The sequence below is a fragment of the Manis pentadactyla genome, chromosome 8, assembly GCF_030020395.1.
Source record: "Manis pentadactyla isolate mManPen7 chromosome 8, mManPen7.hap1, whole genome shotgun sequence".
Lineage (NCBI taxonomy): Eukaryota > Metazoa > Chordata > Mammalia > Pholidota > Manidae > Manis > Manis pentadactyla.
In genome coordinates this window covers 53,141,647-53,169,159 of record NC_080026.1, presented here as the reverse complement: position 1 = coordinate 53,169,159, position 27,513 = coordinate 53,141,647, and the positions used below count along the sequence as shown (strand labels likewise).

Below are 27,513 nucleotides of genomic sequence, written 5' to 3'. Positions count from 1 at the left end.
GATAAAATTCAGCAGTGAAACCATCTGGTCCAGGTATTTTGTTTGTTTGTCATTTTTTGATTATTCATTGCTGGTAATTGGTCTATTCAGATTTTCTGTTTCTTCCTGGGTCAGCCTTGGAAGGTTGTATTTTTCTAGAAAGTTGTCCATTTCTTCTAGGTTACCCAGTTTGCTAGCATACACTTTTTCATACTATTCTCTCATAATTCTTTGTATATCTGTGGTGTCCATAGTGACTTTTCCTTTCTCATTTCTGATTCTGTTTATGTGTGTAGACTCTCTTTTTTTCTTGATAAGTCTGGCTAGGGGTTTAAAGAACCAGCTCCTGCTTTTATTGATACTCTCTATTGTTTTATTATTCTCGATTTTATTTATTTATGATCTAATCTTTATTATGTCCCTTCTTCTACTGACTTTGGGCCTCATTGGTTCTTCTTTTCTAGTTTTGTTAATTGTGAATTTAGACTGTTTGTATGGGATTGTTCTTCTTTTCTGAGGTAGGCCTGTATTGCAATGTACTTCCCTCTTAGCATGGCCTTTGCAGCATCCCACAGATTTTGTGGTGTTGAATTATTATTGTCATTTGTCTCCATATATTGCTTGATCTCTATTTTTATTTGGTCATTGATCCATTGATTATTTAGGAGCATATTATTAAGCCTCCTTGTATTTCTGGGCGTTTTCATTTTCTTTGCATAATTTATTCCTAGTTATGTACCTTTGTGATCTGAGACACTGGTGGGTATAATTTCAATCTTTTTTCTTTTCTTTTTTTTGGTATCATTAATGTACAGCTACTTGAACAACAGTATGGTTACTAGATTCCCCCTATTATCAAGTCCCCCCCACATACCCCATTACAGTCACGGTCCATCAGCATAGTAAGATGCTATAGAATCATTACTTGTCTTCTCTGTATATACTGCCTTTCCCATGTCCCCACCTCCACTACATTACGTGTGCTAATTGTAATGCCCCATTTTCCCCTTATCCCTCCCTACCCACCCTCCCTCCCCAGTCCCTTTCCTTTTGGTGACTATTAGTCCATTCTTGGGCTCTGTGATTCTGCTACTGTTTTGTTACTTCAGTTTTTCTTTGTTCTTATACTCCACAGATGAGTGAAATCACTTGGTAGTTGTCTTTCTCTGCTTGGCTTATTTCACTGAACATAATACCCTCTAGCTCCATCCATGTTGTTGCAAATGGTAGGATCTGTTTTTTTTCTTACGGCTGAGTAATATTCCATTGTGTATATGTACCACATCTTCTTTATCCATTCATCTACTGATGGACACTTAGGTTGCTTCCATTTCTTGGCTACTGTAAATAGTGCTGTGATAAACATAGGGGTGCATATGTATTTTTCAAACTGGGCTGCTGCATTCTTAGGGTAAATTCCTAGAAGTGGAATTCCTGGGTCAAATGGTATTTCCATTTTGAGCATTTTGAGGAACCTCCATACTGCTTTCCACAATGGTTGAACTAATTTACATTTCCACCAGCAGTGTAGGAGGGATCCCCTTTCTCCACAACCTTGCCAACATTTGTTCTTGTTTGTATTTTGGGTGGTGGCGATCCTTACTGGTGTGAGGTGATATCTCATTGTGGTTTGTATTTCTCTGATGATTAGTGATGTGGAGCATCTTTTCATGTATCTGTTGGCCATCTGAATTTCTTCTTTGGAGAGCTGTCTATTCAGCTCCTCTGCCCATTTTTTAATTGGATTAATTGCTTTTTGTTTGTTAAGGTGCATGAGCTCTTTATGTATTTTGGATGTCAACCCTTTATTGGATCTGTCATTTATGAATATATTCTCCCATACTGTAGGAGACCTTTTTGTTCTATTGATGGTGTCCTTTGCTGTACAGAAAGAAGCTTTTCAGCTTGATATAGTCCCACTTGTCATTTTTGCTTTTGTTTCCCTTGCCCGGGGAGATATCATGAAGAAGTCGCTCATGTTTACGTCTAAGAGATTTTTGCCTGTTTTTTTCTAAGAGTTTTATGGTTTCATGACTTACATTCAGGTCTTTGATCCATTTCAAATTTACTTTTGTGTATGGGGTTAGACAGTGATCCAGTTTCATTCTCTTACATCTGTCTGTCCAGTTTTGCCAGCACCATCTGTTGAAGAGACTGTCATTTCCCCATTGTATACACATGGCTCCTTTATCATATATTAATTGACCATATATGTTTGGGTTAATGTCTAGAGTCTCTATTCTGTTCCACTGGTCTGTGGCTCTGTTCTTGTGCCAGTACCAAATTGTCTTGATTACTGTGGCTTTGTAGTAGAGCTTGAAGTTGGGGAGCAAGATCCCCTCCACTTTATTCTTCCTTCTCAGGATTGCTTTGGCTATTCGGGGTCTTTGGTGTTTCCATATGAATTTTAGAAGTATTTGTTCCAGTTCGTTGAAGAATGCTGTGGGTAATTTGATAGGGATTACACCAAAGCTGTATATTGTTTTGGCAGGATAGCCATTTTGATGATATTATTTCTTCCTAGCCAGGAGCATGGGATGAGTTTCCATTTGTTAGTGACCTCTTTAATTTCTCTTAAGAGTGTCTTGTAGTTTTCAGCATATAGGTCTTTCACTTCCTTGGTTAGGTTTATTCCTAGGTATTTTATTCTTTTTGATGCAATTGTGAATGGAATTGTTTTCCTGATTTCTCTTTCTATTAGTTCATTGTTAGTGTGTAGGAAAGCCACAGATTTCTGTGTATTAATTTTGTGTCCTGGAACTTTGCTGAATTCCGATATTAGTTCTAGTAGTTTTGGAGTAGAAACTTTAGGGTTTTTATGTACAGTATCATGTCATCTGCAAATAGGGACAGTTTATCTTCTTCTTTACCAATCTGGATTCCTTGTATTTCTTTGTTTTGTCTAATTACCATGGCTAGGATCTCCAGTACTATGTTGAATTAACAGTGGGGAGAGTGGACATCCCTGTCTTGTTCCTGATATCAGAGGAAAAGCTCTCAGCTTCTCGCTGTTCAGAATGATGTTGGCTGTGGGTTTATCATATATGGCCTTTATTATGTTTAGGTACTTGCCCTCTATACCCATTTTGTTGAGAGTTTTTATCATGAATGGATGTTGAATTTTGTCGAATTTTTTTTCAGCATCTATGGAAATGATCATGTGGTTTTTGTCCTTGTTTTTGTTTATGTGGTGGATAATGTTGACAGACTTTTGAATGTTGAACCATCCTTGCATCCCTGGGATGAATCCCACTTGGTCATGGTGTATGATCCTTTTGATGTATTTTTGAATTCGGTTTGCTAATATTTTGTTGAGTATTTTTGCATCTACGTTCATCAGGGATATTGGTCTGTAGTTTTCTTTCTTAGTGGGGTCTCTGCCTGGTTTTGGTATTAGTGTGATGTTGGCTTCATAGAATGAGTTTGGGAGTATTCCCTCCTCGTCTATTTTTTGGAACACTTTAAGGAGAATGGGAATTATATCTTCTCTGTATGTCTGATAAAATTCCAAGGTAAATCCATGTGGCCCGGGGTTTTGTTCTTGGGTAGTTTTTTGACTACCACTTCAATTTCTTTGCTGGTAATTGGTCTGTTTAGATTTTCTGTTTCCTCCTTAGTCAGTCCTGGAAAGTTGTATTTTTCTAGGAAGTTGTCCATTTCTTCTAGGTTTTCCAGCTTGTTAGCATATAGATTTTCATAGTATTCTTTAATAATTCTTTGTACGTCTGTGGTGTCTGTAGTGATTTTTCCTTTCTCATTTCTGATTCTGTTTTTGTGTGTAGATTCTCTTTTTGTCCTAATAAGTCTGGCTAGAGGCTTATCTATTTTGTTTGTTTTCTCAACGAACCAGCTCTTGGTTTCATTGATTTTTGCTATTGTTTTATTCTTCTCAATTTTATTTATTTCTTCTCTGATCTTTATTATGTCCCTCATTCTGCTGACTTTAGGCCTCATTTGTTCTTCTTTTTCCAATTTCGATAATTGTGACATTAGACTATTCACTTGGGATTGTTCTTCCTTCTTTAAATATGCTTGGATTGCTATATACTTTCCTCTTAAGACTGCTTTCACTGCGTCCCACAGAAGTTGGGGCTTTGGGTTGTTGTTGTCGTTTGTTTCCATGTATTGCTTGATCTGTATTTTAATTTGGTAGTTGATCCATTGATTATTTAGGAACATGTTGTTAAGCCTCCATGTGTTTGTGAGCCTTTTTGCTTTCTTTGTACAATTTATTTCTAGTTTTATACCTTTGTGGTCTGAAAAGTTGGTAGGATTTCCATCTTTTTTAATTTACTGAGCCTCTTTTTCTGGCCTACTATGTGGTCTATTCTGGAGGATGTTCCATGTGCACTTGAGAAGAATGTGTATCCTGTTGCTTTTGGATGTAGAGTTCTATAGATATCTATTAGGTTCATCTGTTCTAGTGTGTTGTTCAGTTCCTCTGTGTGCTTACTTATTTTCTGTCTGGTGGATCTATCCATTGGAGTGAGTGGTGTGTTGAAGTCTCCCAAAATGAATGCATTGCCTTCTATTTCCTCCTTTAATTCTTTTAGTATTTGTTTCACATATGCTGGTGCTCCTGTATTGGGTGCATATATATTTATAATGGTTATATCCTCTTGTTGGACTGACCCCTTTATCATTATGTAATAACCTTCTTTATCTCTTGTTACTTTCTTTGTTTTGAAATCTATTTTGTCTGATACTAGTACTACAACACCTGCTTTTTTCTTCCTGTTGTTTGCATGTAATAGCTTTTTCCATCCCTTGACTTTTGGTGTGTGCATGTCTTTGGGTTTGAGGTGAGTCTCTTATAAGCAGCATATATATGGGTCTTGCTTTTTTATCCATTCTATTATTCTGTGTCTTTTGATTGGTACATTCAATCCATTTACATTTAGGGTGATTATTGAAAGATATGTACTTATTGCCATTGCAGGCTTTCGTTTCATGGTTACCAAATGTTCAAGGTTAGCTTCTTTACTATCTTACTGTCTAACTTAACTCACTTATTGAGCTATTATAAACACTGTCTGGTGATTCTTTATTTGTCTCCCTTCTTATTCCTCCTCCTCCATTCTTCATATGTTGGGTGATTTGTTCTGTGCTCTTTTGTGTTTCCTGTGACTGCTTTTGTGGGTAGTTGATTTTATTTTTTGCCTTTAGTTAGTATTTGGTTGGTCTGCTTTCTTTGGTGTGATTTTATTTTCTCTGGTGACATCTATTTAGGCTTAGGAGTGCTCCCATCTAGAGCAGTCCCTCTAAAATACCCTGTAGAGGTGGTTTGTGGGAGGCAAATTCCCTCAACTTTTGCTTGTCTGGGAATTGTTTAATCCCTCCTTCATATTTAAATGATAATTGTGCTGGATGCAGTATTCTTGGTTCAAGGCCCTTCTGTTTCATTGCATTAAACATATTATGCCATTCTCTTCTGGCCTGTAAGGTTTCTGTTGAGAAGTCTGATGATAGCCTGATGGGTTTTCCTTTGTAGTTGACCTTTTTTCTCTGTCTGGCTGCCTTTAATACTCTGTCCTTGTCCTTGATCTTTGCCATTTTAATTATTATGTGTCTTGGTGTTGTCCTCTTTGGGTCCCTTCTCTTGGGATTTCTGTGTGCCTCCGTGGTCTGAGTGACTATTTCCCCTCGCAGTTTTCAGCAATTACTTCTTCAAAAACAGTTTCTATCCCTTTTTCTCTCTCTTCTTCTTGTACCCCTATAATGCGAATATTGTTCCGTTTGTATTGGTCACACAGTTCTCTTAATATTCTTTCATTCCTGGAGATCTTTTTATCTCTCTCTGCATCAGCTTCTCTGCATTCCTGTTCTCTGATTTCTATTTCATTAATGGCCTCTTGCACCTCGTCCAGTTTGCTCTTACGTCCTTCCAGAGATTGTTTTATTTCTGTATTCTCTCTCTGTACTCTCTCCTTTAGCTCTTGCATATTTCTCTGCACATCCATCAGCATGGTTATGACCTTTATTTTGAATTCTTTTTTGCGGTGATTGTTTAGGTCTATCTCCCCAAGCCCTCTCTCAGGGGTTGTCTGGACTTTACTAAATTCTTCTGCCTTTTCATGGTGATAGAGGTAGCTGTAGGCAGGTAGCGGATGTGTCAGCTCGGAGAACAAAGTCCTTTCCTGCTTGCTGGTCGCCTTGCCCTTCTCCGCTACCTGTGTCGGTTACCTGCACTCAGTAGTTAACGGAGTAGCCTCTGGGTTAATACCCTAAGCTGCTGTGGGCAGGATCTCTGTCAGAGTAGTACAGAGCCCTGTGGGTAGTGGCAGGCATGCCAGGTGCACTCTCCTGCGAATTGGCACCCCTGCCAGGCAGCTGTGTGCCAGCAGCTGCCTTTCTGTCTGGCCCGGGTGTCTGTATGCTGGGCTGAGATTCTGTGCAGCTGCTGGGGGCTTGGCTGCTCCTATGCTGCTCCTCCACTGCCACTGCCAGCTCCCACAGGCCGCTCCTGGGCCCCTCTGGTGCCACCGCTACTGGCGCATGCGGGCCACACTTGGACCCCTCTGGCACCACTGCAGGTGATTGCGGGCCGCTCCAGTACCCTTCTGGTGCTGCTGCCACCGGTGCACGCGGGCTGCACCCAGGCTGCTCAGTTGCCACTGCCACAGGCTCGCGCATGCCACTCCCGTGGGTCCCCTCTTGGTCCACTGCCACTATAGGCTCACGTGGGCCACTCTCGGGCCCCTCTGGCACTGCTGCCACTGTCTCGTGGGCCGCTCCCTGGACCCTCTGCCGCTGCTGCCCCTGACGTGCGCTGCTGCTCTCCCACTACTGGGCCAGTGTATTGCGGTGCGCGCCCATTGGGGGAACCACTGGCAGGGTGCTTATTGCCATGAGGGGCTTCAGAGCTGCGCTGTCGCCCAGTGGGTTAGGTCGCCTAGAGTTCTCCAGGATTCCCAGCCTGCTGGGCTCAGTGTGCCAGGATGACTTCGTCCAGCCATGGGGTCCCTGTCCCTTTAAGACTTGCAAAAAGCACTCACTTTTCTTTTGTCTCAGGGGTGCTGGTTGCGGGGACCTGCTTGCAGGTTTTGCTTTTCTGTTTCTCTAATATTCAATACCCCGTGCACCATGTGTCTGCGCTCCCGGTGTGGATTTCTAGAGCTGGTTGTTTAGCAGTCCTGGGGTTTCACTCCCTCCCCGCTCCAACTCCTTTCTTCCTGCTGGGGTCTGGGATGGGGGGGTGTTCAGGTCCTGCTGGCCTGCAGCTTATATCTTACCCACTTTGTGTGATGCTGAGTTCTCACAGATACAGATGTAACCTGGCTGTTGTACTGTATGCACTGGTGTCTCCTTTAGGAATAGTTGTATTCGTTGTATTTTCAAAAATATATATGTTTTTGGGAGTAGATTTCCGCTGAACTACTCATGCCACCATTTTGGCTCCCCTCCATTCCTTCAGTTTTTTCTTTGTTGTTATAGGTCTTTCACTTCCTTGGTTAGGTTTATTCCTAGGTATTTTATTCTTTTTGATGCAGTTGTGAATGGAATTGTTTTCCTGATTTCTCTTTCTGCTAGTTCATTGTTATTGCAACTTCAATCTTTTTGAATTTACTGAGTCTCTTTTTTGTGGCCTAGTATATGATCTGTTCTTCAAAATGTTCCATGTGTACTTGAGAAGAATGTGCATCCTGCTGCTTTTGGATGGAGTGTTTTGTAGATGTCCGTTAGATCCATCAGTTCTAATGTGTTGTTCAGTGCTTCTGTCTCCTTATTTACTTTCTGTCTAGTTGATTTGTCCTTTGGAGTGGGTGGTGTGTTGAAGTCTCCTAAAAGAATTCATTGCATTCTATTTCCCTCTTTAATTCTGTTAGTATTTGCTTCACATATGTAGGTGCTCCTGAGTTGGGTGCATAGATATTTGTAATGGTTATATCTTCTTGTTGGATTGACCCCTTTATCATTATGTAATGTCCTTCTTTGTCTCTTGTGACTTTCTTTGTTTTGAAGTCTATTTTTTCTGAAACAAGTAACTGCAACTCCTGGTTTCTCTCCCTATTAGTTGCATGAAATATCTTTTTCCATCCCTTTACTTTTAGTCTGTGTGTGTCTTTGAGTTTGATGTGAGTCTCTTGTAGGCAGCATATAGACAGGTCCTATTTTTTTATCCATTTGGTGACTCTATGTCTTATGATTGGTGCATTCAGACCATTTACGTTTAGGGTGATTATCGATAAATATGTACTTATTGTCATTGTAGGCTTTAGATTCCTGGTTACCAAAGGTTCAAGGTTAACTTCTCTACTATCTAAGAGTTTAACTTAACTCACTTAGTATGCTATTACAAATACAATGTAAAGGGTTTTTTTTTCTCCTTTTTCTTCTTCCTCCATTCTTTATATAGTTGGTATCATATTCTGTACTCTTTGCCTATCCCTTGACTGACTTTGGGGGTAGCTGATTTAATTTTCCATTTGCTTAGTAATTAACTGTTCTACTTTCTTTACTGTGGTTTTATTACCTCTGGTGACAGCTGTTAAACCTTAGGAACACTTCCATCTACAGCAGTCCCTCCAAAATACACTGTAGAGATGGTTTGTTGGAGGAAAATTCTCTCAGATTTTGCATATCTGGAAAGTGTTTAATGCCTCTTTCAAATTTAAATGATAATCTTGCCGGGTAAAATATTCTTGGTTCGAGGCCCTTCTGTTTCATTGCATTAAATACATCATGCCACTCCCTTCCAGCCTGTAAGGTTTCTGCTGAGAAGTCTGATGATAGCCTCATGGGCACTCCTTTGTATGTGATCTTATTTCTCTCTTTGGCTGCTTTTAATAGTCTGTCTTTAACCTTGGTCTTTGCCATTGTAATTATTATATGTCTTGGTGTTGTCTTCCTTGGGTCCCTTGTGTTGGGGAAATTTTCAGCAATTACCTCCTTTAAGACACTTTCAAGATTATTTCATTCCTAGAGATCCTTATTTCTCTCTCTGCCTCCACTTCTTTGTATTCCTTTTCTCTTATTTCTATTCCATGTTCCATCTCTTCTACTGCATCTAATCTGCTTTTAAATCCCTCCATTGTCTGTTTCATTTCAGATATGGAATGTCTTAGTGATTTAATCTCTGTCCTAAATTTGTCCCTGAAGTTCTTGAATGGAATATTTTTCTGTACCTCCATTAGCGTTTTTATGATTTTTATTTTGAAATGTCTTTCAGGAAGATTGGTGAGTTCAGTTTCAGTTGGCCCTTTTTTGGTGTTTCTGAGATTTTGGTTTGAACCAGGTTCTTTTGATGTTTCAAATTTGTATGTGGCACCCTCTAGTGCATAGAAACTCTTATCTCTGGAGCTGCTCAGCCCCTGGAGTGATGTTGGGGGTTGCCAGAGAGTGGCACTTGTGCCTGCTGGGAGGAAAGAGCTATTTCCTGCTTCCCAGCTGCAGTGCCTGTCTCCACTGTCAGAACTAGTGGGCTGAGTACAAAGGTATAAGCCTCTGTGCTTTGCATTTGTAGCTGCCATAGGCGGGTCCTCCCTCTGTCTGGCCTGATGCCAGGGCTGGGACTACCAATTTGGGAGCCAGTGCTAGCAGGCCAGGAGAAAGGTGCAGCCAGCTGCGTGTCACAGTGGGGGCCCTTGGAGCTGAGTAGTCAGCCAGGGGTTGGAGTGCTTGAAGCTCCTGAAAGTTCCCAACCTGCTGGGCAGAGTGTGCCCAGACAACCTTGTCCACCTATCCTTTCTCCTGAGCAGGAAGCTCCATGCAGTCCCCACCCCTTCAGCAGCTCTCTGTCTGATAGGAAGACTCTCAGACCTCCCACCTTTCCTTTGTCCCAGAGCAACTGGATGTGGATCCCTGTCCTCCAGAAATGACTGGAATCTCACTCTCTCCAAGTATTCCACCTGTCTTAACTTTCTAACCCCCCTAATTCCAGAGCACCATGCAATGTAGGTTTGTGCTCCCAAAGCAGATCTCCAAGGCTTGGTTTTCAGCAGTCCTAGGCTTCCACTCTTTCCCTGCTCCATTTCTCTTCCTCCCACCAGTGAGCTGGGGTGGGGGAAGGACTTGGGTCCCGCCAGATCAAGGCTTTAGTATGTTACCCTTTTTTGTGAGGTCTGCTCTGTTCTCCAGGTGTATGCAGTGTGGCACAGCCTTCTTTCCTGTTGCTTTTTTAGGATTAGTTGTATTAACTATATTTTTGTATTATATGTGGTTTTAGGAGTTCTCTGTCTCACCTCTCACACTGCCATCTTTAATCCTCTCTTCAGTACGGATTTTTTTAAAGGCCCAAAAAACAAAGCAAAACTAAACTCATTCGTCACCATTGGCTATAACTACAGGGCACCAGTTCCTCACTTCTATCCTTCCTTTTCTGAGTGATTTGCATTCTTATAGTAATCAGATACCCCTCGTTGATGAGGGAATGTTCTGTTTGTTTAGTTTTTAAAAATAGTCTCTTATTTAATTTAAAGAAATATTAACTCAAACTATTCTACTTAGTATTTTAGAGTATTTTAATTATAACTACAGAAAAGTGGGCCTCGTTTGGACAGTTTTCAAGAAATCAGATCCACTTTAATATCTTTGTCAATTTAAAAAATAACAAATGGCCTGCTATTTATCTTACAGACCTTTTTGTACACTGCAGTGGACATTTAAACATTTAATTAATCACTGGCATTAAGTAGATACAATCTTTCTGGAAGACAATTTGACAGTATATAGCCAAAGAACTCTTCAAATATGCATACTCTGTTTTAACAATTTAACTTCTGGGACTTTTTTCTTAGGAAACACTTAAGGATGTATGTGCTCTACCAGAAGTTAAGTTTCCTGAGGGCAAGAACTGTCTGTCTGGCTCATTACTGATTATAGTGCCTGCCACTACATCCAAAGATTTAGCCATGAGATTAATCCTCATATCATTTTTTTTAAGTAGTTAAAATAAAGAAACAAACCAAATGCCCAACACTAGGTTTAAGTAAATTGTTATATATTACAGCCATTAAAAATATGATACTGTAGATGACTATAGTATAGGTGGGGCAAGATATTATTTTTATTTAAAAAGTTTATATATATATATATATACACACAGATAAGCAGAAAAACATTTTGAAAGGTATATACCAAAATGTTTTACCGTGATAGTATTGTGGCTGATGTTTGGTTTATTCTGTCTGCTCATCAATAATTTCTGACTTTTCAACCACAATAATAAGTACTAGTTGTGGTCAAAAAAACTTATTTATGGTAGTTAGAAAAAATTGCATGCTAGGATCTTAAATATGATTTCTGTTTTGAGATGTGAGCTCGTATATATTATGTAAAACTGGTTTTACTTTTTTAACAAAGTATTTAGGATTAGAAAAGTCTGAGAACCGAAATTAGTGTGTTTACTGTCACTAATTTCAATATCCCTAGTAAATTATTACCCCCAAAATAAATATATCAGCATCAGACTAAGCAGACCAGGTTTGACTTACTGAAATATGGGCAAATCGTGATGTTAATTGGTTTCGTGTCAGATACTGAAACTCTAGTGGCCCCATCCCGGTGTCAGACCCTATGGCTCCTCAGCCAGGGAAGCCTGTCCTTCCCCATTGTATATTTTTCTCCTGTTCTTGCAAGTGCCACAAGGACACTACTTGACTCTGTAGCTTGTAAAGTGAGAATTCATTCTTGAATTCTCTCAAGAGCCTCGCTGATACAGTTAAACACCAGCAAGACACATCCACATGCATGCACACATTCTCTATAGTGTGCACAATGATGTTAGTTGCTATCTACCAATTAGATAACCAAATGTTTATTTCAGCGTGGTCATTTTAAGCATGTTTTGTTTCTTCAGCTTTCACTAACTAGCCTAATAATTACATAACATCTCATGATCACCTTTCCTGTCCAATCTTCCGTTCACTCTTCACTGCCTAATAAGTGTAGTCTGGAAAAGAGGGACAGAAACTCCAGGGCTTGGCAGGAATTGGCTGCCCTGGGCAGCATCATTAAATCACAATTTCAAATGGTAACTTATTTGCAAAGCAACATGTGTAAGCAACATGAGATTACTAAACTAAAGGCCAAGTATTTTTTTGATCACTTTACCTAGAGAATGCAGACATCTAGGTGGCTGAACCCTGACAGTGTCAAAATAGTTCATATTTTTCCATCATCTCTTCCTTTGTAGAAACCTCTCTAAACCAATAGCTGTGCAGTATAAGGAGAAAGAAGATCGTTATGTGGACACATACAAGGTAGATTTAGTTTCTCCTCAGATTTTGATAAATGAAAACTGAAGTTTTATTTTATAGACTTGGGTTTTATCTAATTTTAAATATATACTATTGATCTTTCTGTTTATTATTTCCTTCTGCTTTGATTAACAAACAAATGGAAATCATTATATGATTTTAAATATTGTTACCTATCTCAGTGCTTTGGAAACACTTTGCCCAAAAAACAAATTCACTTGTGGCATAAACTGGAAGCAAATAATCATTTGTTATATTCAAATATATAAATAACTATATTCCTTATAAAAATCATAAAGATCTCCAGGCCCCTGCTATTTGTATCCCCTAGTGTTATATGTATAACAATGTCAGTATATTTATAATGCACAACAATCCTTATTATTCATATTCAGCAAATTATGCATTGGTTTATTAACAGGAATATACCAGATTTTAAACTTTAGAAATAGAAGTCAGTTACCTTTTTCTGTGAAATTAATATTAATAGAATTCTGTTAGAAATTTTTTTAAACTCGTGAGGCACATGTTCCATTTTTCACAACACTATCAAGATAGGAGCAGTTAAAGCCATTTTTATATTTACCACATTATTTTATGTCACAGTTCCAGAAAGATCCCTCCAAACATCTTATAATTGTCACTGCTTGGTTCTTCTGCAGTTGAAAATGGGCCAGTGCTATGGAATCAAAGAGAAGTGGCTCCAGGCAATTCACTACCACCTGACTTTATTATCAGTGCCAGACAGAAGCTACAGGAGATGAGAATAGTGACAGATATTAAATATTTTATTGAGCTGCCTACTTTATCATGGAAAGATAGGGGTAGTGATAAATCACTGTATTCTTTTTTATCTCAGTATAACTACATTGTTATAACTACATTGTAACACAGCCATAAAATGTTAGAGTAATACCTAAGAATTCCAATAATGTGATAAAGTTTTTCCATTTCTAATGCATTACCACTACAAAAGTGCATTTCCCTAAAAAAATATAACATTACATCTTGAAACTCGCTTTTAAAATACAGACATCTCCAGTGATCATAGCTCCCATTTAGTGAGTGTTTAATCAACTTAATAGACCTTATGAGTTGTTGTTTGGGAGCAGTAGTGCTTGGAAGTAGGGTGCAGAATAGGTGATTTTCTATGAGGGAATGAGACAGGAAAGGTGCAGGCTGTGATATGCTTCTCGAATAGTCAGGCCTCAGCAGGGCACCAAGGAGGAGACCGCCAGACACTCAAGGTGGCTGAGGTCCAAGCACCAGTGGAGGTCAAGCCATGGAGGATGGCGTCAGAGGGATAGTGGAAATGGTTGAAAAAGAAAACTAATGGGGCTTTTCCAGCTTTGCCTTGAGCACAATACCTTGCATCCCCTCTGATTCCCCTTCAGTACTTGGAGGAAGAGTACCGCAAAGGAGCCAGGGAAGATGACCCCATGCCTCCGGTGCAGCCCTACCACTATGGCTCTCACTATTCTAACAGCGGCACTGTGCTTCACTTCCTGGTCAGGATGCCTCCTTTCACAAAAATGTTTTTAGCCTATCAAGGTAAGGATTGTGTTATAACTACTAAAAAGTCACATTGAGTCATCAGAAAAAAAAACTTGACTCACTTCCTGAGAATGTATTTATACTAATCAAACCACAGGAAAAAGAATTCTATTTATTTCTTTGACAAAATTCCCTTAAAAAAATCTGCAGTAAGCACAATTATCTTGCTAATGGCTCAAATTATAGCTTCAAAGTAAACATGTTTAAGTTCATATAAATGCAATTAAAAGTTAAGATGTAATTCATATACTATGAAATTTGCCTTTTTCAAAATCTCTTTAAAGAGTACACAATTCACTTCCAAAGATGTTCAACTTAATAATTATTTCAGATCACATAAGTTGTCTTGGGACCTTAAAGGGAAATATGTTAGTGTAATTTATCGTACATAACTAGTTAATAGGAGAGCCACACTCCCACCTTCACTGTAGTAACTTCCTAGTTAATAACCTTCTACCAGAGCATTTTAAGTGGCTCCCTGAAGGCCTAAAGATGGCTTAGAGGTGAATTTACTGATTTGTGTGCAAATAGGGACACACTCATTTCTAATAACTTCATGGTATTTACTCTATAGTAGCTCCTTATGGCACCCAGAATCCTTTGTGGAATTATTATCCACTCATTTACTCAACTTTCCTTGAACTTTATATATCTTTACTCATATGCAACCTCTTAAAGGAATGAATTCTGTATTTTCCCTACTTGTTCTATAAAAAGAGCTTTCTTATGTTTGTCCCCTCTGTAAGGACACAAAACAAATGCTCCACGTGACATCTGTTCAAATATTTGAAGACTATTACCCTGTCTCCTTTCTCCCTCCTCCCTCTCAGTCTTGTTTATCCTCAGGCTAATTATCCTTAGTTAATTTGACATTAGGTTGAGAGCATCCTCTATGCAAGATCTTATCACCGCTGCTGCAAGGAATACAAAAAAGAAATTAGTTCTTTACTTAGAATTTTAAACACTAATATTTAAGCTACCCTTTGCTCTAGTTTCCAGCCTCGTCACTATTCTGATCATCTTTCTGGACATGTTCTGATTTGTGAATGTCCTTATTAAAAAGTGGCAGTCAGAATTAAAAAGGGGATTTCAGCTGTGGTTTGGGACTGCTGCAGTGTATAACAGAACTGTTACTGCCCTCCATTTCTTTTAATGTAGCCCGAGAATCTATTAATATAAAACTCCCAATTAATTAACATGTCTTAATTTATTCTATACATATTGCTATTGTGCTAGGTTTTTTCACTGTATATTTAAAAATGATTGAAAACAAAAAGTAAGGGCTACCTCAGTCCCTCTTCAATTTCATCTGATTAATTAAAAATGATTTGTGTTGGCTTTTGAATTTATTTCTAGACTTCTGGTTTAGTCCAGAGAGTCATTTTGAGCTATATAATCCTTTGTTGTGGGGACTGCCCTGTACATTATAAGACATTTAGCAACATCCTTGGCCTCTGCCCACTATATGCCAGCAGCATCCCCCCACCCAGTGGTGAGAACCAAAAACATCTCCAGCTTTGCTAAATGTCCTCTGGTGGCAGAGTGCTAGATTAAGAACCACTAATTTAGTACATGCATGTTCTAGATTTTAGGAATTTTTACTGTTACTTTTTTTAATAATTAAGAAAGTACAGAGAATTTAAGTATTTGAACCAAAATCTTTCAGTGTGTTTCTCTTATTCCACAGTTCCATAGTCTCTACTCTAGGTGTAGTTACTCCAACCATAGCCTTACAGAATTACCTTCAATTTTTCTGGATCCCATTTAAATTGATAACTTTTTCTCATCAGTGAGTTAGTAAATATCTCTTTAGGTGGCCCTCTCTACTTTCTGAGAAAAAAGACATATTTATAAAACTAATTTATTTCCTATCTTATTTAGTGACAGCCAATGCTAACTGACTCAACAGAATATATGAGAAAGTAATAAAAGTAATAGAAAATGTCGCTCGGCAGAGCAGCTCAGGCTTGGGGAAGAAATTTAGCATACATTTTTTAAGTGCCTTGCGTAATACTGAGATTAGTTGGTGACATTCTACAAAGAAAAAGATGTGTTCAAATTTCAGCAAGTTCAGAGGAGCTTTAGATGGTACAACATAGCTCCTAAAAAGCATCCACACTGCTGTTTTCAGGGGCCGGCCCTCAGATACCATTTAATATTCTAGGCCTTCCCTGTGCCTAGAAAGTGTGATAACCGTTGACAGAAAAGAGACAGGGTCAAAACTTAGTTTGTGCTTATTAATAGTCCACACCAGAAAAACTTAAGATAGTGAATATGCTTAGCTTTGTTTTCATTTATAGGAAATTTTACTGAATTCTTTAGCTTAGAGTTAGAACACTTAAAAAGCAGTGCCTTCTCCCCCAAAAAAAGAAAAGAAAGAAGAAAATGTAGTCTTAACAATTAGAGGCAAAGGAATAATTTTGCTTTTCAATGGGGGAAAAAAACTATCTTACTTACCTGAACTTTAATTTTCCTTCTTTATTCCCTCATTCATTCATTCATTCAGTGATAAATATATCATTATTAAGTACCTAGAATGTGTTATGTGTGAGTGATACCCTTCTTTTATGGAATTCTCATTTTACTTGGACAGACAGAAAGTAACCAATCAATTAATATAAATTCATCTATTATGAGAACATAATATAGATTTAAAATAATTTGGTCTCAAATCATGTATAGAAATATTTATTTTCAAGAGCATGACCTCTTTTAAACTATGGATAAACAAAATGAACGTCATTTTAGTCTTTAAAGTAACAGTATGGGCTTTAAAGGGAATCAGGTGTTTGTGTCTTAATTATATTATTTGTATGTTTTTGTAGATCAAAGTTTTGACATTCCAGACAGAACTTTTCATTCTACAAATACAACTTGGCGCCTCTCATCTTTTGAATCCATGACTGATGTGAAGGAACTTATCCCAGAGTTTTTCTACCTTCCAGAGTTCTTAGTTAACCGTGAAGGTATAGCAGTAAATCATTTCTAATTTATATTTCTGAGGGTTTGTACTTATTTTATAATTTAAGTCCTTAAATTTGAGTCTACTACAGTATGTAATTTCATATTTTATGTACCTTGTAGGAATAAATTTCATATTTCATATTTTATGTACCCTGTAGGAATATATGAAACTGAGAATTATATCTCTAGAGAAGTTAGTGTTGGACAAATTACTTTAGAATTTTATTCTACATTAACTGGCCTCTCTGGACTTGTTTGGAGAATCATGTCCCGAGAGAGATGAGCAAAAGCTGCACAGGCTTTTCTAGCCTACACTTGGAGGACACACGGTGGTCTTTCCACTGCGTTCTGTTTGTGAGACAGTCACAAGTGCCTGACACATTCAAAAGGAAGGAGCAGAGATTTTGCCACTTGATGGATGGGCTAGTAGCAAGATGAGCACGTGGGGCAGCAAGTATTATCATAGCCATTTTGGGTAACTACAGTGTACACCATGTCATTTCCTACAGCATTCCTTTAGGCCTCTCAGTCATCTGCTCTGGGTGGAGTGTCTTCTTCTGTGATACATCCTCAGATCACCTGAAAGTTGGAAGTAATTTGAGTTTATGAATAATTTGAGAAGCCCTGCTTCTCAGCCCTTCCCCAGCTTGGGCCTTAGCTGCCTCATCCACTAATGTAAAATCTGTAAATTTTTGCTGCTTGTCCCAAAGCTGCATGCAGAGTTCTGTAGGTACTCAGCTGTCCATCCTAAGTCACCCTGCAGTGGGCTGTAGGGTGACTACTGAGCTTTATGAGATGACTCCCACCCCACCCCATGTTAACTTTACATAAGCCCTTGGTTTCTATTTCACATCATGTCATTTCAAAATACTTACAAAATTAGTGAAGCTCTTTTTGTTTTTATGAGATCAAGAAGTAAACAGACAGCAGCTTAATTTTATATGATGTGTAATCAGCATTTATGAGGTCCTTTTCCATCTTTATTCTGATTATGGTGTTTAGATTTCTGTCCATGAAAGGTTCAAATGTTCAAAGGTAGCATTTCTTTAAGGACAATTTTTTAAAATAAACACATCTGAGGTTTTGTTTACACTAGCAGACTAATGAGACAATTAGATAAGAGCTCATTTACATCACACAAGAGCCCTCTTATTCAATGTGTTGGGATAATTTTGTTGTCCACAGGAATGCTTAGCAGAAATATGGTTAGAACAGACCTATAGACATACCATAAAATTAATAGACTGAGTTCATTTTAGGAATGTGTATACTTTGGGTTTTTTAAACTACAGAATGCTGACATTTACTAAATATAAATATAAATGTTAAGTTAGTATAACATTAACACCAGTAATTCAGAACTGCTTATCCAAAGCCTCACTTTTATTTTAATCACATTTACAATTGAATAGATATTTAAGCATTAAACTGCATTTGAAGATTTGATAATGGAATTAGCAGACAATGATTTTCTTCCTTTTTTTCCAATGTGATATAAAGTAGTAGAAGGATAAAGTTGAAAGATCTCACATTTAATGAGGATAGCATTAATCCATGTATTATCAGGTAAGTAAGTATATGAACAACGGTGTACTGTCTTCTTTGCACTCCTTGTCCTGGTCATAGCACACAATGGCTATTTCTGTGAATTCTTAAGTCCTGCTCAGTGGAACAAATGAAGCATGCTTTTGTGGAGATAAACATTAATATTAATCTTCTCTTTTAGGTTTTGATTTTGGTGTGCGTCAGAATGGTGAACGGGTTAATCACGTCAACCTTCCCCCTTGGGCACGTAATGATCCTCGACTTTTTATCCTCATCCATAGACAGGCTCTAGAGTCTGACTACGTGTCCCAGAACATCTGTCAGTGGATTGACTTAGTATTCGGGTATAAGCAAAAAGGGAAGGCTTCTGTTCAAGCCATCAATGTTTTTCACCCTGCTGTAAGTGACTCTTCAAAAATCTGCATTTACATAAGATAGAACCTGAATAAAAGGCTAGCTGTTATGCTGTTTCTTTAAAACACCAAGTTATCAAAGAAAATTGGTAATGACACTAAACTGTTACCAAGATTTTTCAGATTTTATATTTCACCTCTTTAAAAATAACTAAGATATTGTCTGTCGGGTGTTCCCCAAGATCACCCTCAGATTGGATGAGGACTTAAGGACTCAGAATATAAGTCATACTTACAATTGAGGTTTATTACAATGAAAAATACTAAGCAAAATCAGCAAAAGGAAAAGAAGCATGCGCAAAGCTGGAGGAAACCAGGCACAGGCCTCCAAGAGTCTTCTCCCCGTGAATCACAAAGAAAACACTTCCTCCATCAACAAATTTTGACATGTGTGATGTTGTCTACGAAGGAGCTCATTAGAGATTCAGTGCCCAGGGCTTTTACTGGGAGCTGGTCATGCAGACCCTCTCACTCCCATATACTAAAATTCCAGACTCCAGAAGAAAAGCAGGTGTTCAGCATAAACCAGATTGTTTGTACAAAGAGTTTAGGCACAGTGAGCCACTCTTATCAGTTATGGGGTGGTGGGAACCCTCCTGAAATCCATGCCTCAGATACCAGCCGAGGGCCAACCTTGCAAGAAGCTCTTTCCAAGGAAAGCAGTTGAGATTTTCTGCACACTATCCTATATACATGATCTGTCTTAAAATGTCATTATTTTTCCTTATGGCAGAAATAGTATTTGTGCCTTGTTAGAAAAATGTGTAAGATACAGACTGCAAAAGGAGGAAATTTAAAAACCAACTTTGTTATCACCATCCAGAGATAAATACCAAAACCAAAACCACCTTCTAGACTTTTTTCTATATGTGTATATCATTCCATTCATATAACTGTAGGACTCCATTCATATAACAGTACTGCTTAGTATTCCCAAGTATGGCTATATCGTAATTTATTTAACTAGTCCCCTATTGTTGGTTATTTAGCTAGTTTTTATTTGCTATTAAAATTAATATTCCTAAGGTTATTTCTTCATGTTCAGCTTTACCTTCTTAAGAAAATTTCTTAGAAGTGGAACTTTTCACTTTCACACACTTTTTGATGTTCCTTTAAAAAAAGCTTATCTGTTCAAGAAACATTTATTTTGCTAGGCTTTCAGGGGGGGAAAGGTGAATAAGACTCGAATAGGGAAAGTAGGGCTAGATGGAAAATTGGGGCATTTGGCCTGCTCGTAGAGTCTGAATGAGGCCTCAAACAGGAAATTCCTCAAGGAATGAGAGGTTAAAAAGGCAAAAATGGGGAGAAAGTTATTTCCTGGTGTTGCTACTCAAAGACAAGTAGAACAGATTAATAATTAATCCACTGCATAAGACACATAGTCTCTTTTATTTTCTTAACTTTAAAATTAGTAAGTGGCATTAGATGGATCTTGGACTTCCCTTCCAGCTGTAATTTTCTGTGTAGATTCATCAAGTGTTTATAACAGATACAGCTAAAATGCACACAGACCTACTCTATTGCACTCTATATCTTGGCTTATTTATGCTAAAGATCTATATTCCTGAATAGTGATTTTAAATAAAAATCTATTTGGTTCATTTTGCTCAGTAATTATTTTAAGTATCTCTGAGATAATAGAAAATTAAACTCCTTAAATTTGGAAATAAGACAGATTTATCAATGATGCCAGGAGAGGATAAATGCTATGGCAAAGTGTTCTGAAAAGGGGATAATACAGTTTGGCACTTAATAATTTTATACACAAGAGTAGTATGAAATAAAGGCAAGGCTTCAAGTATAATGTTTGAATTTCATTCAAATTTGATCTAAAATATAACCTTACAAGCAATTAGGAATTTGACATTAACTCAATATACTCTATGCCTATAATCCTGGCACATCGTTTCAGTTATCATATAAAATTCACGTTAAAAGTATATACATGCTGAAATATACCACATAAGTTTCATCTTACTGGAACTTTTTTCACTAATTCTTTGGGACTTCAGAGCTTTAAAAAGGATAGTGTTTATATCGTTGTAGGAATTTAATTAAGTTCCGTTCATGAGGCAAAACAAAGTGTAATGGTTAAGTATACAGTCTCTGAATTCAGAACTGAGTTTCACGTCCTCTGTGATTCTGTCACTTGCTGCATAACTCTGGGAAAATAGCTTAACTTGTCTGTACCCAAATGTACAAATTTATAAAGTGTGAACAATAGCATCAGCCTCATAAATAAGGAAGGAAATTCACATAGGATAATGTCTGCCATACAATTAAGTACAAATAAATGTTAGCCTTTTGAAAAGAATGTAGAAATGCCTTTGATATTAATTCGTCACTCACTAATATATAGGGTCCAGTTAGAAACTGATAACACAGAATATAAAGAAGCCCTGTTTTAAAACAAATTTTTTAAAGTCTTGACTAGAGGATTATTGCAACCTTCATTTGAATTTTTGAGTATATTAAGTCAAGCAGCCATAAGAATGTCCCTGTTTAGATAAGCCTTATAACAAGTATTCAATCCCTGTGGCCGTGGTGGTGAGAGTAGTAGTGTTGGAGACTATTTAACTTCTGAAGAATCTTAGAAATGTTATTTTGGCATTTATAGAACTGTTATACCTAGATGTATAAATGAAATTTGCTATGACTGATTAAATGCTAAAAGCTAAATTGTACAAGTGGGTATGCACAAAGCATGGCAGATCTGTACCCAGCTTCCAACTGCTGGCTTTAGAAATACAAAAGCAAACACATTGCTCCTCAGCTGATTCTAAGGGATGACAACGCAAAGGAGAAAAGTGTAATCACACCCTTTGCATTAAAGAGCCTGGAATTTTCACTGCTGCTTTCAGATTAGAACCCAATAATTCTCTCTTGCACTACCTACCAATATTGTATCTTAATTTCATTTTTGCCTTTTCCTATATATCATTTTGGGCAAATCACTTTTTCAATAATTTAGTATTGTTCATGAAGTCTTTTCTATATTACCAACACTAGGGAAGAAAGGAAAGGACAGCAGCAAATCCTGAATTTTTACTCCTCTTCCAGTTTGATTATTACTGTGAGCCTCCTTTCTCTTTAGCTTCAAGTCCTAGAGAGGTGATAGCACAGAAGACACCATTCACCTGGACATGAATTGTGCCAACCTCTCTGCAGTGTTTTGGCAAATGTGGAATATGTTGACTTGGTTTTCCACGCAGTCTTCTGCCTCCTGCACAGGAGGTGAAGCTGGCCTTTTGCCTCCATTGACAGGCTGCCAAGTTGGCCCAGGGAGGCTAACATAAAGTGATAGCTTAGCCTTCTCACTGCCAACTTCTAGTCACTTTCAGCAATGTATGTGAAAACTTGCCAAGCAAACACAGAGAGGAAGCCAAAATTAAATTTATCCCCTCCACAGATAAATAAGCATGAGGTGTTCTTCTTGAGCTTACAGGATGGAAATCAAAAAGACTTTGCTTGAGTTTTGATACTAGTATGCAGATTCCTGATTCTTCAACCCAGAAAAGAGGAAAGATATAAACATACAGAAATCTAGGTTCCTTACTGTCTGTCTATATATGTAAGAAAATGTGCTTCACTAGTTGATAGTTGTAGGCATCTTCAAGATGGCAAATCTGAGTGAACAACAAAAGGTTGTCCTATGAAACCAGCCACTGTGTCTTAAGAGAGAGAAATCAGACTCTTTGAGTGTATTTATGTCAGAGAACAAAAGAGCATTTGGATATCACATAATTTCAGGCAAATATAAATGGCTTTGAACTTCTAGTCCTCATTTTTACAAATTGAAGAAAATACCTTTCTTCAGACTCTGCATGACCATACAGATGAAATTTCTATTGTCTCTCTCAATTTGGTTGACCACCTGAAATGATGTTGACTAATTCCTTGACTCTAGCTTTATGACCTATATCTGACAGGCAGCTACAGAAAAATTACAGCCACCTACTAATCTGCTTGTAGAAGCTGAGTTATTTTAGGTAGACTTAATTGAAAATCTTGGTTATTTTTTCATCAATCCTCTCTGAAAGACAAGACTAAAGAAAAACCTCATTTGGTTTTCCTTTTTTTTAAATTTAGATGTAGTTGACATATAGCATTTTAATTAGTTTCCAGTGTACAACATAATGATTATATATCTATATATATTGCAAAATGATCACAGTAGGTCCAGTTAACATCTGTCACCATACATAGTTACAAATTTTTTTCCCTGTGATGAGGTCTTTTAACATTTACTGTTAGCAACTTAACAGATACACAATGGAAAACATTACATCCTCCAGATTAATTTATTTCATAACTGGAAATTTGTGCCTTTTGACCCCCTTCATCCATTTTCCTCATCCCCTACCCTGTCCCTTTGGTAACCACCAATCTGTTCTATGTATCTATAAGCTTGTTTTTCTTGTTTCTTTAGATGCCACATATAAGTGAGATCAGACAGTATTTGTCTTTCTCTGCCTGACTTATTTCACTTAGTATAATGCCCTCTAAGTCCATCATGTTGTTACAAGATTTCACTCTTTTATACATTGTGCATGTGTGTGTGTGTGTGTGTGTGTGTGTGTGTGTGTGTGTGTGTGTGTGCCGCACACACCCCACATTTTCTTTATCCATTCATCCATCAACAGACCCTTAGGTTGTTTGCATATCTTGGCTATTGCAACCAATGCTACAATAAACAGGATGCATGTCTTTTCAAATTAGTGTTTCATTTTTTTTTTATAAATACACAGAAATGGAATTACTGGATCATATGGTAATTATGTTTTTAATTTTTTGAGGAAACTCCATACTGTTTTCCATTGTGGTTGCACCAATTTACATTTCCACCAAAAGGGCACATGGGTTCCCTTTTCTCCACATCCTCACCAACCTAGTTATTTCTTGTCATTTGACATTAGACATTCTAACAGATGTGGTGTGATAATCCCATTGTTTTGACTTGCATTCCCCTGATGATTAATGATATTGAGCATCTTTTCATGTACCTGTATGTCTTCTTTGGAAAAACATCTATTCAAGTCTTCTCTGCCCATTTTTTAATTGGATTTTTTAATTTTTTGTTGTTGAACTCTTATGTATTTTGGATATTAACCCCGTATCAGATATATGATTTGCAAATATTTTTCTCCCATTCATAGGTTGCTTTTTCATTTTGTTTATGATTTCTTTTGCTCTGCAGGTACAAAAAGCCTCATATGATATTCTCTGGTCTTAAATTAAAAATCAATTTTATAAACATTAGCACCAGTCAGTCAAGATAACACTATATTCATTCACCCATTCAGAAACATCACTGAATGTTACTCCTATTCTGATCTCAGTGAGACCATTAATGATTACTAACCTGATTAAAAACATTTAAAAGTCACTTCCATTGGAAATGGAGCAGAGTAAACCATTGTCTAGAGAACAAAACTAGTTGTTTTTCCCTTTGTTGTTATTGCCAAGCCTTCTTTTTTACCTATCTCTTGTTCTCTTTTACTCTTCAGACATATTTTGGAATGGATGTCTCTGCAGTGGAAGATCCAGTTCAGAGAAGAGCTCTAGAAACCATGATAAAAACCTACGGCCAGACCCCTCGTCAGCTCTTCCAGTCAGCCCATGTGAGCAGACCTGGATCCAAGCTCAATATTGAAGGAGAGCTCCCTGCTGCTGTGGGGTTGTTAGTGCAGTTTGCTTTCAGAGAAACTCGAGAACAAGTCAAAGAAATTACCTATCCGGTATGTCATATGAATTTCAATAGAAAGCAAAAACTGATTCAACTACTGAGATGTCAGGCCCTCTCCCAGGCTTAGGGACACTAAGATGAACAGCCTGGTCCCAGACTGAGAGTAGGCACCAGCCAGTGAGCACAGATGCATCAGCTGATGGCAATGTTCTGTGTGTAGCCAATGCTGTGTTAGTGGTAATAAAGTCTGAGTGTGGGTATCCCAGTGCAGACATGCAGAGCATGGTCCTGGTTATCATCTTCACCAAAAGCCCTGCCCAGAAGTGTGAATGTTGTGGCTTACAGTTAAGGGGAAACCTTACATATTTCTTCAGCCTCCCCAGATTGTAATGATAAAAAGCATTGCACTGTTTTGCCTCTTAAAATAGGAATAGGTATAACTTTTACTTTGAAATAAAAAAGTAAAGCAAACCAAACCTTAAGAGTAAGATGAATTCTGGTATCCAATTAAATTGTTCATTATAAAAGCAACATAAGATGGGATACCAGGAAGTGTAAAATGGTAGAGAGGTTTGCAGAGGGGATCCCAGCAAGGACCTCCGAGAGAAGTGAAGCAGCAGTGCATCTCTGCCCTCATCTGTGATTCCACTTCAGAGAGGAAGGTTTTCACAATCAGTTTATATAATAATATTACTTAAGTACACTAAATGTAAAACACAAATAGAATATTAAATGTAAAATACTTGTGCTTATAGCTTACATGTATCAAATTTGCATCTTAAATACAAGCAAAGTTATATAATTAGTAAAACTCAAATTTAAAACATCAGTATGCTAGACAATGTGGTTTTATTGAAACCAGATCAGCAATGTTGTGTTTTATAGTTGAAAGCTGTATTTGTTTACTTGTCAATTTAACTCAAGATTTTGAAGACCCACAAAACATTTTAGCCATTATTACCACGGTCATTATGTTAATTAGAATCTACTATTTTAACATATCAAAATAACTTAATATCCCATCCCTGAAAAGTAATAAGTGCTATTAAATTCACCACTATTCTTATTTCAAAAAGAAACCCTGTTTTAAATGGTATATATAAATGATCTGAGCAGCCTATCTGCTTGCAGTGGGGATGTGGTACTCACCTGCCTCATCCTCACCTCAGGGCCTTCACATTTGCTGTTCTTTCCAACTGGAATGACTGTTCCCAAATACAGCCTCAGGTTCCTCTCTCATGCCATTCAGGTCTCTACTTGGATGCCATCTGCTAAGAGAGTCTGCCCTCGCCCCACTCCCCCTCAGTCTGCCCTCACCCCACTCCTCCTCAGTCTGCCTTCATCCCACTCCTCCTCAGTCTGCCTTCATCCCACTCCCCCTCACAGTCTGCCCACCCCCCCTCAGAGTCTGCCCTCACCCCACTCCCCCTCAGTCTGCCCTCACCCCACTCCTCCTCAGTCTGCCTTCATCCCACTCCCCCTCACAGTCTGCCCACTCCCCCTCAGAGTCTGCCCTCACCCCACTCCTCCTCAGTCTGCCCTCACCCTACTCCTCCTAGTTTGCCCTCACCCCACTCCTCCTCAGTCTGCCCTCACCCTACTCCTCCTAGTTTGCCCTCACCCCACTCCTCCTCAGTCTGCCCTCACCCCACTCCCCCTCAGAGTCTGCCCTCACCCCACTCCTCCTCAGGGTCTGCCCTCATCCACATGCCTAAAATAACAGCTCCATAGTTCTCAGTCTTCCTCCCCATCTTTGTTTTTCTTCAGAGCACTTTCACCACCTGACATGTTGCATATGTATTTGTTTATTTCACTTCTGCACCCATCACAAGTATAATGCAGTGCCAGGGGGACTGGGGCTTTGTCCTGTTCATCTGTGTGTCCGGTAACAAGAAACTTGTATTTCTATATGCTAAGCATGGGGGAAATAAACAAGTATTAAATAATTCTCACCCACAAAGGGCTTATAATCAGGTTTCTTTCTCTTTGTTTAGAAGTTAAATTACAAGTAAGTCTGTGTTTACTACCTTCTTTTAGAAAAATCATATTTTTTCCTTTCCTCGTTTTTAGAGTCCTTTGTCATGGATAAAAGGCTTGAAGTGGGGAGAGTATGTGGGTTCCCCAAGTGCTCCAGTACCTGTGGTCTGCTTCAGCCAGCCCCATGGAGAAAGATTTGGTTCTCTCCAGGCTCTGCCCACCAGAGCAATCTGTGGTTTGTCCCAAAATTTCTGTCTTCTAATGACATACAGCAAAGAACAAGGTAAAATAAAACATAATGAAAATTATTCTAGGTATATCCTGCATGAGAGTTGAATGTTTCCATCTTATCTGTGATGGTATTTTGTTTTATTTCTAAGTTTTCTAAGTCCTTGGTGGAAAACTCTTGCTCAAATTTGTAGTTATTTAGTGCAAAGTAGGAATTAAAACATAATACATGAAAAAAATGGGAATTGCATGCAGATGAGAGGAGTCATCAAAGGAGATAAGAATAAATGATTATGCTGACAAGATGAAAGCATTATCAGTTTTATAGAAATGTACACTTTGAAGCTCTTGAATCCCAGAATAGACAGATTTATTTGACCAGCAAATCTAGTACTTTGGAATATATAGTCATGAAATTAAAACAGACAAAACAAGGACGTCATGACAACCCTGAAAACTGGTTTTAAAAATACATGTGCCTGGAAAACAATCTTTTTCTCACTCTTTACGCACTGACTCATGAAAAGCAGCACATGGAAGAAGAGAGCAGCAGAGGCCCGCTTCCTGTTTCTAAACACCTACACAGTGGAAAATGAGGGGCGTGTTCCACTCAAATAATCCCTCAGACCTTCCAAAATGACCATTTCACTTAAGTGCAGAAGAACTCTCCCTACTTAATGGCATGGGCTTTGGGCACTAACATGAATGACTGGGGGCACTCACCTGTTCACATCAGGTGTGTGCCAATTTGTCTGCAAGCCAGGATGCTACCTAGATGCCCCTAGCAGTCCACACTGTTAGTGTTTAGCATTCCTTTCTGTGCACTGCATTCCTCACCACCCATATAGCCTTCACCACATGGCCCTGCAGTACGAGGATACCAGTACTGCCAAACATCAGTCACTCGAAGAAATGAAGTGTGCTGGCAAGACTGCACAGTTCCTCAGACTTTTAACTCTACCATGAAATA

At 38.3% G+C, this 27,513-nt stretch overlaps 1 protein-coding gene across 5 annotated transcripts in view; it reads left to right on the top strand.

Moving 5' to 3' along the window:
• Window positions 1-27,513, top strand: part of LYST (lysosomal trafficking regulator) — a 224,662-nt gene that overhangs the window by 159,496 nt on the left and 37,653 nt on the right. For all 5 annotated transcript variants that reach the window (XR_008998856.1, XM_036919307.2, XM_057505741.1 and 2 more), the window contains 6 exons: window positions 12,113-12,179; window positions 13,571-13,727; window positions 16,556-16,696; window positions 18,421-18,638; window positions 24,160-24,390; window positions 26,409-26,598. Coding sequence is in view for 4 of the 5 variants with exons in the window: in XM_036919307.2 (XP_036775202.2) it covers window positions 12,113-12,179; window positions 13,571-13,727; window positions 16,556-16,696; window positions 18,421-18,638; window positions 24,160-24,390; window positions 26,409-26,598 (1,004 nt within the window). In the remaining variant the exon portion in view is untranslated. The remainder of the gene's footprint in view (window positions 1-12,112; window positions 12,180-13,570; window positions 13,728-16,555; window positions 16,697-18,420; window positions 18,639-24,159; window positions 24,391-26,408; window positions 26,599-27,513) is intronic.